The sequence below is a fragment of the Aplidium turbinatum genome, chromosome 10 (genome assembly GCF_918807975.1).
Source record: "Aplidium turbinatum chromosome 10, kaAplTurb1.1, whole genome shotgun sequence".
Classification (NCBI taxonomy): domain Eukaryota; kingdom Metazoa; phylum Chordata; class Ascidiacea; order Aplousobranchia; family Polyclinidae; genus Aplidium; species Aplidium turbinatum.
Genome location: NC_137481.1, coordinates 8543809 through 8557578, shown reverse-complemented (window position 1 = coordinate 8557578; position 13770 = coordinate 8543809). Strand labels below are relative to the sequence as shown.

The 13770-nt window shown below is 36.1% G+C and overlaps 2 protein-coding genes and 1 non-coding gene across 3 annotated transcripts; 1 reads left to right on the top strand and 2 right to left on the bottom strand.

Moving 5' to 3' along the window:
- Positions 1–487: 487 nt before the first annotated feature.
- Positions 488–6902, bottom strand: LOC145778580 (leukocyte elastase inhibitor-like). The gene is made up of 7 exons (XM_082590097.1): positions 5835–6902; positions 5393–5526; positions 4968–5081; positions 4559–4805; positions 3779–3963; positions 2340–2507; positions 488–1340 (listed from the first exon to the last, which is right to left on the bottom strand). The coding sequence occupies exons 1-7, from the start codon at positions 6055–6057 to the stop codon at positions 1140–1142; spliced, it is 1272 nt and encodes a 423-aa protein (XP_082446223.1). The 5' UTR covers positions 6058–6902; the 3' UTR covers positions 488–1139.
- Positions 6903–6924: 22 nt separating this feature from the next.
- Positions 6925–8643, bottom strand: LOC145778579 (tRNA-splicing endonuclease subunit Sen54-like). The gene has a single exon (XM_082590095.1). The coding sequence runs from the start codon at positions 8506–8508 to the stop codon at positions 6955–6957; it is 1554 nt and encodes a 517-aa protein (XP_082446221.1). The 5' UTR covers positions 8509–8643; the 3' UTR covers positions 6925–6954.
- A 1345-nt stretch (positions 8644–9988) lies between these two features.
- Positions 9989–10091, top strand: LOC145779169 (U6 spliceosomal RNA). The gene has a single exon (XR_014290521.1). It is a non-coding gene; the product is annotated as a U6 spliceosomal RNA (small nuclear RNA).
- The last annotated feature ends 3679 nt before the right edge of the window (positions 10092–13770 follow it).

The window sequence follows — 13770 nt, the reverse complement described above, 5'->3', positions numbered from 1 at the left end:
AACCCAAGCACCAAAATTGTGTTTTCGTCAATGAATATTTTGAGGCAGCAATACAGGTCTTGAGTATAGGCTACACAGTAAAATTGTGTCAGTAGCAGTGGCGTAGCCAAGGAGGGGGGGGGGGGTTGGAGGTTGCGTGGCACATGGCTAGAAACACGGTGTTACAAAATACTTTAGTAAGTTACTGTCAACGAACATGTATGAGAGAAAGTAAGAGCTTTGCAGAAACACTTATAAATTTTGAGAAGGAAGAAAATGGGGCTGACAGGAAACTGTTTGGATCTACACACTATCCTTTAGGATATAAGCCATGGCGACCTATATCGATCGCTACGAGGTAAGCCTATGCCCGCGCTCCTCTCGGGATTTGAATCCATGTTCATTAACTAGACTTCGTGCTACGCTGCACAGTGCACATCCAAAAGCACTGAGAAAACTGAAGCGATAATGCGCCAATTGCATACACAATTTAACTCGAAGTCGAAACGCTATGTAGCCGAGCTTGTATTATAAGCAAATATACGTATATAAGCACTTTACAGAGATATTACACAAGTAGCGAATGGAATTCACGGCAAGGTTGGCATATAAAAGCAACAAAGCTGAAACTTAAAAATGCGAATAGCAACCTTCAATATTAACATTATTGTTTGAAAAGCACACAAAATCCACAGAAAATTAAACTTCGAACTTTCGGTTGCAATCAATTAGTCAGACATTGTATTTAAATAATATGTCAACTTATAATATAAAGCAGGTTCATATCGTCATCACTGCAGTTTGCATGTTTGACATGTATGCAAAATACGACGTTAGGAAACGTTCGTTACAAACAATATACAATAGAATGATGATCCGTTGTGGAAGCAAACCGTATCGGTATATATAGAACGCAAACACAGATTGCAGGGGTGATAGGATGAAATGTATTGCCGCCAACTGCAAAGGACACATACTTTCGAGGTCGAACAATGCAATAGTTGCGACTTTAAGGGATCTGTTGCCGCAACATTAAAGATCGCCGATTGCTAGAATATTGAGCATCATTTCAAACACAATAAAATACTCCACGATACAGAACGCAGATTTGCAATTAAAAGTGCCAAGCTGCATTTGGACCTCAAGTTGTCATCTACATTCTACAGCTCATCACGATCGAGAGTCACAACTTTTCCGCTTGGCTGAACAAGTCTTCCCATGAAGACCACGTGCCCGGTCGGAGCATGCATGATCGCCCACAAGAAAGGATGATCAGCAACGAAACGGGGCCTCGAGTCTAGAGACCGCGCAACGATCCGCACTGTGGTTGCAGCGGCGGCAACACTGCCTTCCTCATCTACCTGCAATTGAAAAACTGTGTTAGGCACAATACACCGGAATGTACATCACTAGTGTAAGCACGGAAGAAAACACTGTCCCTAAAAATATCACAACGGTTGTTGTTGGGAGTCGCAACAAAATTAAACTGTTTCATACACTTCCCAGCTCAAAAATGAAAAAAGTGTAAAGGATTGGTTTCAGAAAAAATTCCAATGGCAGGTAAGACAGAGAATTGTAAAATGTAATTATTTTTAGTACACAGGATTATACTTACAATGCAATGTGTGGTGTGAAGCTGATGGACAAAAGGAATACTTATGAACTTGCTTGGGTTGAATGAAAATGTTGATAAGTTGGCGAAAGCGAATGGAGTGAGGTGGTATGGACATGTTTTGAGAAGGGATGAAGATAATGTTTTGAGAAGAGCGCTGGAGTTGCGAGTGGAGAGTCGTAGAAAACAAGGAAGACCCAAGAAAACGTGGAAAAGGCAAGTTGAGGAAGAAAGCAGCAAGGTGGGCTTAACAAGAGAGGACGCGTTAGACAGATCGATGTGGAGGCAGGCTGTGAAGGCGATTGCGGCGTTTGGAGGTGAATCCGGCCACCCTCGGTAACGGGGACATCACCGAATTAAAACTGGACTACTACTACACAGGATACTTTTTCATAATGCATTATAAAACAGCTGAACTGGTACAAGATATTGCAACAGAAAAATTTACGAATGAATTCAATTACACAAATCAGACACGTTTGGCAAATCATACATCGAATCAATAGGCAGAGCACATGACCAATTCACTACCTGATCTGATTGGTTACTCGAGGAAATCGGTAGTACCCGAATTAGGTAAACGTTGGAATAAATGCAGATTATATCACTCACAATATCTCGTGACAGTTCAGCATTTATTCACCAAAACAACACACCATCTTTTAATTCTTTAAACAGTTTGGTAGACCACCTCATGATTTTTTAAAGCATGGAACAGTAAACATGAAGGACAGAGCAAAGATCTTACTTCAAGCACAGCTTTGTGTACAACTTGGTCGACAAACAGCCTATCACTTTGTAAAGAGATACCAGAAAGATTAGATTTTCCCCTGCTAAAAACGTCAATCACTCCCAAATTGGGAAGAATGTCTTGCAGCTGTAATGTTTCTTCCAGCTTAAATTTGGGAATGGTGAGCTGCAATTAAATTAAACTCTTCAAAGTACGTCATTAAAACTAGTAACAACGCAACACCTATAGCAGTGGTTCTCAACCGGGGGTCCGTGAAAGTTTCTGAGTTTGCAGCATGATTGATAAATGATAAACTACGAAAATTAAAAATTGGTTATGTTTTACTACTGTATTATAGTGATTTTCAAACTGTACGTCGCAGCTAACTGGTGTGTCATTTGAAATTTAAAGGACATCGCATAAAGGTTTGGTTTTCTAACTTTAAAAAATCATATATGTGAGTTAAATCTTTTAATTAGACAATATTGGCTATGTAAATTTTTTCGAGACAGCAGATTGTTGACCAATGCTTAACTTAGAAATGCAAAGGTTAGTCAGCAGCCTATTAGCACTCAGAGTTTTACCACGACTGTGATTATAACGAATTAATATTGATTATAAGTACAAATGAAAAAGTGAGAAATTCTTTGCAATGTTCGCAAAAAATATATTAAGTTTTAATAAAATTTATAGAAAAACATTAAATTAGCGTATAAATTACTGATTTTTGATCCTGTACGCCAACTTATAGCTCATAACATTATAACATAACTTTGTCAATGTCATGAGTAGTCATGTAGCCTACCTCGCAAGTTCAGAAAATTCTTCTAAGTGTGTTGCTTCGAAACTTATAAAACATTTAATTCCATGAAAAAAAGAGATATGCCAAAACTTCAGGTATTTTTTTTAGGGTCTGCAACCGCTTCGAAGGCACCAAATGAGGTCCGACAAACAAAAAGATTAAAAACTACTGACCTATAGCATACCTAGCTACTAAAAGTTGCCATTTTTTCATCATTTCAACATTGTTAAACGTTAAAACAGGATAAAGGAGCAGCTTGTTTGCTAAGCAATTAGAGACTTCAGATTGCTACCGAACAGTTGTGTATGATGTTCAAAAATCACAATTCTAAATAACAACAATTGCATTAGCTCAAATTATTTTTTTTGCTAAAATGTTGCATTTCAAACAATTCCCGTATACAGAAAACCAAAAGTTATGAATTTTTTGGATTGCCACTTCTTAAAGGGTTACTTTAGTTACACTAAAAAAATGAATGCAGTGAAGGTTTTGACAACTCACTTTCTTAGCACTAGCGTTGATAGACACCTTGCACATTCTTGGCAATCCAATTCTTTTCTCTTTTAACAATCGCTTTATTTATATCCAAATAAACCATTGTAGCCGGAAACAATAAAAAACTGTACAAAGTATATTGATCACATGCGGTACTTACTTCTACATTTCTATTCTCCAGCATGCCAAGCCAGGAGGTTAAGTTTTCATAATTTAACGATTTTTCGACAACTTCCAATTCAAACTGGTCTGGCAAAAGAATAACCATGCTGAAGTCTTTACCAGAATAAGGCATTTCTAATATTTCAAGAGATAGTGATTCCACATATCCAAAACGAAACTTTCCTGAATAAACAACAATAAGTCAGTTGTGAAAAAGGGCATCTAAAAACGGAAAAGTTCCCTCAAAATTCATTGGAATTTGCCAATCTCAATTCCCAAGCTAAAACAATAAGCTCATCTCATGCTATACAGCAAAACTAACGTTACGTTAACATCATCAAACCGAGAAAAAATCACAAGGGACAGTTCAAAGTTAATTTAAAGCATGCAACAAATCTACATAATGCCGTACTGTATATACAGTATGATGGTATTGACAAACCTACTCAAACGATATATTATAACATTTAAAAATCCCTACGCTATTTGAACTGATTGGTGAGATGACGCAACCCTGTAGTAGTGCAAATTTTTACACTTATATTTTACCGTGAAAATAATTCATCTAAAATACCGTATCTTGTGTTTTTTTTCCGACGGAAATACTAATGAGATCTTAACTGTCTGCAACGGTTGAACTCAAATACCTAAAATTACGTTACTCCAAAGAGGCAGCAAGCCATCACTGTTAAAGCAATATATCCAACAATATCTGATAAAAATTTAAGCTTAAAACAATACACAAAAGCTCTTTCAGTTAAACCCTTTCTGCTCTTACCTCGTTGAAACATGAAAGGTGTGTCGACTACCCGGTGCTCAGACATGTAAAAAGGTCGCTTTTCAGTGCTTGATTCAGAAAACTTTGCGTGCCAGTCTCCTTTGAAATAAACGGTATTTGCTATGAGCATTGCTGTCATAGCATCAATGGAATCATCCTCAACTAAGGAGGTGATCTTTCCCATGGTACTCTCCTCAATCCATTTGTTGATTGCTGTGACAGCGACAATGGGTTCGTCAAAACTCATCTACATAAAGTCAAACACATTACTGCCATAGAATAGATAAAAGATCATGTAAGAATTAATTTCCAAGTGAACTTCTACTCAAACGGGTCAGTTTATATCACTAAATTTTGTACAGCAAAGATTCAGATCGATATAAATTAATTACAATGGACATCACCTTACTTGGTCAACTCCAGCATCGTATACCGTCAGCGAGTTTCGGTAATCGTCCAAAATATTCATATTCTTATTGGCAAAAATGCGGTTTGACGTCTTCAATGTAACGTTCTCAGATTGCTGAAATCAAAAGTGCCATGAAATATCTTGCAACATCCCAGCTAACACTGTTCGTATTTTTGCGTTAATTTAATGTCCGCACATGTTTAACTAATGTAAAAAGGGAGGGTTGATTGCGGCCAGGAATAGAATCTAGTTTGACATTATCTATAGTCGATCTATGATAATGCAAATATATGCGAGACCTAGCCTAAAACAACAATTAATTTCGTTTTGGATCACATCAACACAAATCGAAACAATTTCGTTTAAGTTTTTATTTCAAATGAAAATGATTATAAAAAATCATTAAAAAATAAAGCAAAATTTACTTTGTTGAACATTGACCGGTGCAGCTCACCAAAAGCGGAATGAAACTTTCCGTCATCAACGTTGCTGAACATAAATGCTTCACTGATTTGATTGGCCGTTGCACCCTTCGCGCCCAAGTGTGTCATCGCCATAGCTAAGAATAAAAACAAACATGGAAAAAATTTGTGGCTAAAATGCTCCCAGAACGCAACTTAAAATTAACAGAACAACAACAACAAGCAAAAGAATCTTCAGAATAGTTATGGTTTTGTTCTGGTTACAACTTCACCAATTTGCCTCCGTGCAGTGCAAAACTTTTAAAATTACAAAAATTAAGAAACGTCTTTAGCTGTTCAATTACCACATAAGCAGATACGCTCAAGCAACAAACCCTTAAGCGCTGATACTTATTTATTATATACTTGGTTAAATACGGTAGTTCAATACTTCCAAGCAACGTACCAGCAAAAATACTGATTGGTGAAAAGATGACATTGTTGACGCTCTTGTCTGATATTAACTGCTTGTACAAATTAATACTCAATTTGATATTACTTTCAGACAATTCCGATAAATGCTTGCTCTGAGCTTCCTCCATGGTTACTGGAGACACGGACCAAATTAAAATAATTCCTAAAGCTATTTTCCCATACAAACGACAATCCATTTTTTTGTAAAAAATCATACAAAACTTGAAGAAACAAAGCTGTTTAGTTGAAACGTGAAGAATTTCGCTGAATTAGGAAGTGAAATCGAGAACCAACAACCAACGCGGAAAACGTGACGTGTCTGCCTTTTTCAAGCAATTCTACAACTCGAAGAGAAACACGCTAATGCAATGTTCGCCTAAAGCAGCGTATTCATAAACGTGCAAAATTGATCACATAAATTTTAATTTCAACCCAGTGGATGTTGTTACATTGTAACATTTTTGGAAAACGGTAAACACTTAAATCTTAAGCAAAAGCTTTGAAAGCAACAGCTGAAGAACTACTCAACCAACAGAGCTGGTGAAAAACTTTAACAATTTGCGCGCTCTCTTTAACACGTCTGCTTTAAGTACTACTGCAGTAGCCACGCAAGTACGCGTCAGAACTGAACACGAGATCAAAAACACGTGTGGCAAGTGTACAATGCATTTTTACACGCGACCTTTGTTGCAGCATTAACGCCACAACTTTCTTTGCAATTATTCTACGTAAAAACTACAGAGCTAAAATAAACTTATGCTAAGCATTCGTTTGAAAGACTGTATGATACTGTTTTTATCTTTAGTTTTACTTCAGTGCAACAAATTTAATGGCATATATGGGACAATATCCAATTTAATTTGCAGCACTTATGTCAAGATCTAAATTCTAAACAGTCTCGTTTTCCAAATGTTTGCTGAAAATGAGTTTAATTTCTGCATTGTCAATATGCTTAGTACATTTTTAAAACAAACAAACATAACAAAAATTACAATTAAAGAGAAAAATAGATAAATCAAATGCACAAATAATATCAAAATTTACTAAAAAGAGATATTTTGTTGTATTAATGAACCTTTTCAAATAATCTACATGCAGCAAGATAACACAAGTTACTTCTCAAAAATATCAGTTGGAATGCTAAAACTATCAAACGCAAAAAACATTATTTGTCCAGAATTGACCAGAGCAATTTTAACAGGGACACCAGCACTTTGATGGTTGAAGTGACTGATATCATCCAAAGAAGGAGGTGGGTCATTAAAATTTACTACGATCACACGTAACAATGGTGTGCCTGGTTGTGTTTTCCGAAAGACTTTAGTACGGTCAGTTTGAAAAACATTATATCTTATTGTAAAGATAGAGGAATTGAAATGATTTGGTAAATTTGCAGTCTCTTCGATTATCTTTAACCTTTCATAAATAGCTTTATTACTGTAAGCAAATTTTGGATGAACCAGTGGTGTTATTTTGCCAGAATGCATCGCTGAACATAAATTGTTAAGATTTGCATTCACTTGCTCTCGTTCTGATACTAGTAAACTCTTATAGTGAGCCCAGTTTACAGCTCTTTTGAATATTTTGTCATGGTCAACATCTTTAGGATATGAATATACTTTCTTTGGAGGTATGCTTGGATTTCTATTATCTTTGCTCAATCTTTGATGCCAAATGTTTGTAACCACAAAATCATCACTTGATGTCCCAGAAGGAATTAAAGACTTACTTTGTTTTAAAATAACTTTTTCAGTAACAGTTGTAGCTAGATTTGGAACAACGGCATGGCTTAAACAAATAAGATTTGGTTTATGTTCAGATTGTTCACTCCTCACACTTAATGTTGGTTTAGAAAATAAAGCCATTTGTTTACAACAAGCATTCTTTTTTGGCTTGATTAACCACCAGTTTCGAGACAGCTTTTTATCTTCTAAACACATATTTTCATGTGCAATATCTACTGCATTACATTCACAGAACAAAGGATTTTGAGTAACAGACCATTTAGACTTTTTATATTCTTTCTCGCTTGATTGCTCTGAATTGTATTGTAATTCTCGTTTGGCAGTTGGAGTATTGTCTTCTAGAGAATTGTCGTTGTCTGATAACATGAAATGCCGTTGCACTCTATAGCCCATTCTTGATAAATGGGAATACACATTGTATTCATCCACAGTACATAACGGCCCTCCACGCACATCAGAGAGCAATAAGCAAAATGCATCTTGAAGTGAAATAAGTGCACCTTTAAATTTTAACTCTATGTCTCCAACATCAAGTAAAAATAATGCCTCTTCTGGAAACAGTGCAAGGAATCCATCACTGTGAGGAAAACCTTTTGTTTGCATAAATTTTCCTTGTACCAAAATTTTGGCAACAGACTTTTCTGGAAGCCACTCTGCCAATCCAAGATTAGCCAGTTTTCTAACTTTCCATGATGAAAGAACAGTTTCTGTCGCTTTATAGTATTCTTGAAGTTGTCTGTGTTCTACATCAGTTCCATAGTTTTCAGAAAGCTTTATCCCCCCTTTCGGAACAATAGAACTACTGCTAGACCCTGATCGACTCTCTAATATATGTTTTGCAATGGTGTAGTCTCTTTCTTCATTTTCAGATAAGATTTCTTCAAGTTCAGTATTCTCATTCTTAGTGCTTTGTTGTTGCATTTCAAAAATACATAGACAGTATTGTCATGCAATAAATTAATTTTCAAAGAAAACTTCAATTTATCTATTAAAAACTTCCTAATATAAAATGCATGGTGACTACGCCGTTATAAACCCATGTGTATGAGTCACACATTTTGCTTTGACCTGGTAAAATACTTAAAAGTTTTGTTTGTTCTTTCATTTTGTTTTTTGTGTACGGTAATTCAAAACGCTAACATCACTCTGAGAGTCTGTATTTGATTACATACGGTATTTTCTCTATCTCAGTTCTCTTAATTTATAGTAATTCCCTGGGTTTAGCATAATTTATCTTATTTTTTACAGCTTGTCTAGCTTAGTTGGCTGGCGCGGGACTTCTAAAACAAAGAAACTTCAAGATCAATAGTGGCGCTGGTTCGACTATCGGGGTGTGCGCTTGAGCATCGCACCTTCAGGACTGCTCTCCATTTAGCGGCACGTAGTGAATAGAGTAATTCTCCGCCAACAACACTTCAACAATCGAAAAACTTCACTCTGCCAATCTCGGTTTCTGGCCCTGCATCAAGAGCCTCTGCAAGTATTCGAAACTACCAGGAATAACCTATCAAGGTTTGTCAGTCCAAGGATAAAGATTCAAAACCAACCAAACCAAATTCACCGGCGACAAGACTTCAACAATCAGAAACTTCACTCTTTCAATCTCGATGACATTGCCTGCGGGTCATTCTATTATAATACAGTCAAAATTTTGAAATTTTGTAACCCATCCTCTCAGAATTCTTCATTTTTTAATATGTTAGAGCAGGGGTCACCAACCTTTTTTGCATGCGGGCCACTTTGGCACTAAGGAGAGCTGTGGCGGGCCGCACTAATAAAATGGTAGGTAGGTTGACTCAATGACTCTTATGCTAAAAAAGAACGCATTTCGTACCCAGTATCCAGCGTTACATGTTGTTCATATTTATGTTAGAATACCGCAGCAACAAAATTAATCGAACAACGCTACTGCCAGGCCAAGCTCCTTTTACAACACTTTTGACTTTTTTTTAACAATGCCTAATAAACGAGGCCACTTGTTTTGCGCACTTATAGCGAATCGAGCGGTTTCATTAGAATATTCATCGCCAAGCAAGAGTGGTGTTGTCACTTCGCTTCACAAAAGATATCTTGCAATTAACGATTTCAGTAAACCAGGAAATGTTTGACACATCGCAATAGAGGCAACAATGGTGACCTGCAAACATATCAGCGAAAAACAGGCTCCAATCACAGGGAAAAAGAAACCAGGCACCATGAAACAAATGCATGTGGAATTCCTCCAAACATCGTAATTCTATCGTAATTCATGAACAGTCTTCCCTTTAAAAAAGCAATGAGTTGGTTTTTCATCCTTTTTGTGAGAGTCTATAAAACCGTCTTTCTTTTATTATAAACAACTGTCACTTGCGGTGCTTATCAGCGTGGCAAGAATTTGTTGATTAACAACATTTTGCAGAACTTGCTTCGGCAGTAGATATACTAAAATTGGAACGATACAGAGAAGATTAGCATAGCCCATGCGCAAGGATGACACGCGAAATCATGAAGCGTTCCATATTTCTTTAAAAAAAAAAAAAGAAAAAAAACATTTTGCAGTACTAAGCTAAGTATTTTCATAATAGCCTACAATCAGAAAAAGTCTTTAAATCTATATATAATATTTTGCCAATTTATTATAAATTGAGTTGGCACACCGACCTATTTTACCAACAAAAACTGGCATAAAGTGAACACTGGTCGTGAAACACAATAACGGTGAAACGCACACTAGTGTTTACATGACATTTGCAAACTTAAAATAAGCAACCCTATGCTCACAGACATTTTCGAAATTCGAAAACAGACGTTATAATCAACACTGGGACAGTGTGGCTGGACATCTCATTGGAATAACTTTAAGCAACCCCCACCTAGAACTATAATCTGATTGGTCGGTCGGTGGAATCGTATGCAAAGCGAAAATATGCTTCCCGGAAAGCATTTTTTGCCTTCGTGCTCTTTAACTCCTCAAGAAAAGTATTTTTGGTTATACTTGTACGCTGATACCTTCGGCGGGCCGCAGCGATACAGCGTGGCGGGCCGCATGCGGCCCGCCATTTGGTGACCCCTGTGTTAGAGCTACTGGGAAAAGATGAAGATTGGCATTTACCCTGTCAAAATCCATCAAGCGGTTTTTGAAGATATTGACAGTTATATTTTTGCCACTAGAGGCGCTGTTTTCACATCACAAAAACAAACATGGCTTATAATTCTTATTTTTTAAGATACAGAAACAATGAAAATATGTATATATTCTTATAGTTTTTGGGGCAAGGAATTCAAATATGTTATTACATTTGTAAAAAAAGCAAAGGGAAACACTTTATTTTATTGAACAAAATTTTTGGGGTGCTTTATTTCAATGCCCCGTATCTCAAATCTGCAAAAAGATTTTTTCCCCCAACCAATGCTAAACTGTCAAGAAAAGCTACCTGCTTCATGTGCAAAAGTATGATAAATACGTTTTGTTTCAAACTTCTGCAATTGACAAAAATGTTTCATTGCTATATTCACAATGTTTTCAATCAATAGACTTGAAGTGTAATACATGATCACATTTTATTCTATTTGAATTAAGGCACTAATGATGCTCTACAGTATCTACTTCATCTTATATTCAACAGAGCATGGCCTTCTTTTCTGCTGACCTGAATCATAATACAAGTTTTGTGTTTGCAATGCAAGAAGAATTGGCTCACTATTTGAAACAAAACTGTCCATTCATTCAACCCATCGAGTATGTACTTTTCAGATGGGTGTGCTGGGCAATACAAAAAGCTTAAAAATTTTTTCAAGTCTGACCTGTCATCAACAGGTCTTTGGATTTTCTGCAAATTGGAATTTCTTCGTTACAAGTCATGACAAGACTTCTTGTGATGGACTTGGTGGGGCAATTAAGCGAAAACTTTTCCACAAAAGTTTAGCTCAGCTATGCCAAAATCAAATTCTGACAGCGAAAGATGCTTACAGTTATTGCAAATCAGCTATGCCTTCAAATAAAAGATACATTCAAGGCCAATTCAATTCAATTTATTTTTCTTTGCTGGCGCGAACATGTAGAGAACGATAAAGTAACCACACGAATTTTACACCAACAAAAGGAGAAGATGACAAAACCAAAAGGTTTAAAATATGCATCAATAAAACTGTTTGAAAAACATAATCTTAAAAATGCACAGCCACCAAACCTAGAAAAGAAAGCAAGAAAAGAAAACTTTTATTTTGTCGATAAGAAGATAGACCTACAACACTTGCTAGAGTAGCAAGGGCGATTTAACACAAAAGAAATTCAAAAAGTGACAAGTTTCCCGAAGTTTTTACTTTGAGAGTCTCGCATTCAAAACTTGGTTGTGATGTCATAAAAGACTCAAAAAATAAAAATTGCAGGAAACCGGCTCAGTGTGACCATGCGGATTCAGAAAAAAGTAAATAAAAATAGAGATATAATTAAGCATAATAAAATAAAGACATACTACTTTCTGTTTAAATAAACTTTGTTCAATCAATTTCACTTTCCAAAAGTTTTACAAAAGTTACAAGTGAAATAATTTATGGTGATTTAAAATTTAAATCATAAATGCACCAGAAGCTATCATTTGTTTTCCTCATAATGTATTGCAAGCATCAGGTTTAAATTCACAGCAGAGGATTATTTGTTTGTAGGTTGTTTCAAATTTTTTGATAGCCATCAGCAAACTGAAAACTTATAAACCTGCCAGAACTTTGCGTTCTCAGCATCAATTGCTCTTGTGCAACCCTTCATGTAAGACACAATATGGAAATCGTACCTTCCCAGTTGTTGCTGCCAGTTGCTGGAACTGTTTGCCTATTTGTGTGAAAGAAGCTGAAAATTTAAATGAATTCAAAGCTCGCTTGAAAACGTTCTATTTCAATGAACATTATGACTAAATGTACCGTATTAATTATCACCATTGTCATGTACAGCGCCCAGGAGCATAGTTTGACTGTGGATGTGGCGCTATATAAATATTGTTATTATTATTATTATAAAACTTCAATGTTGAGGAGTATGTTGCAGTGAAATACGACCAGGCATGGTGGATTGGTATTATCTTGAATGATACAGCAGCTGATGAAGAACTTTTAGTCTAGTTTGTGCATCCCAGAGGGCCACGTCAAACGTTTCAATGGCCAGAACATGATGATATTTTATATGTTCCTAAGACAAAAGTTATATCAAAAGTTGCTGCACCGAGCATCAGCAGAACTGGACGTGTTTATCAAATTACTGATGCAGAGTTTGCGTTTTTATCTTAGTGGAAGCTGTAATTTTCTATTCATCATCATTGAGTGCCATCTCTTTATTTGAGGGTTGGCTGCCACTGTACTAATTAGCGAAAAATCTTTGTCAAACTATTGAATCAGGGTTAATCTCTAAGTGGTCAAAACTGGTTTTCACCACTTTGAAGCGGTTTCAACCTAGTTTTAACCGGTGAAAACTAGGTTTAAACGGTCAAAACCCAGAATAATATTTTTATGTAGTAAATGGTCGGCTACCTGGACTATGGGCTATTTAGGAAATATAAAAGCAGTTGTGACCATATTGAGACGCAGGCCTCTAAATAGCTGGCGGCCATGGCCGCCTGAAATTTCATTAATGGCCGCCAATACCGACCGTCAGGCAGTCACAGATGGCTGCCTGTAAAATTTGTACGAAAGATTATATTTATCTTGGACTTTTCTCTTGTTTCAGCACCGCCAAAAACAAGACATCAAACAGCGTTAAGACTACTACCTTAATTACATGTCATGCTACGTCTTATGTGCTACGCAACGGGAAAGCAAATGTTGCGCAAATTTTATGGCAAATGTTTTTCCTTAAAAAAAATGTTGGAATAAATTCTTGTACTTCAGTTGGATGTGCAAATAGTTCATCGTTCTACCAAGCATTTTTTGGTTCATCAGAAACTTATTTTTAGAATTTGAATTTTCTCGATAATTAAAATAACCACGCGATTGAAATATCAATAATTAAAATACCAACTGATTGAAATATCAAAAATAAACAGAGAAATTGAATATTTTTTGTTCCAAATCCAGCATTTAGGTTATTGTTGATCAAAACAAAATATAGTTGAACAATTGAACATCATTACTAAACATGGAGGGTAATATTTTTAATTCAATTGAAAAGCAACTTGATTCATACACTGAAGGGGTTTTGACCAGTTTTGACTAATA

Excerpts from the sequence above, each read along its gene's own strand:
- LOC145778580 (XM_082590097.1), bottom strand. The coding sequence starts at position 6,057 with ATGATTTTTTACAAAAAAATGGATTGTCGTTTGTATGGGAAAATAGCT. Across the intron at positions 5,082-5,392 it reads ACCGGTCAATGTTCAACAAA|CAATCTGAGAACGTTACATT; the intron begins GTAAATTTTGCT and ends TTTTGATTTCAG. Across the intron at positions 4,806-4,967 it reads ACGATGCTGGAGTTGACCAA|ATGAGTTTTGACGAACCCAT; the intron begins GTAAGGTGATGT and ends GACTTTATGTAG.
- LOC145778579 (XM_082590095.1), bottom strand. The coding sequence starts at position 8,508 with ATGCAACAACAAAGCACTAAGAATGAGAATACTGAACTTGAAGAAATC.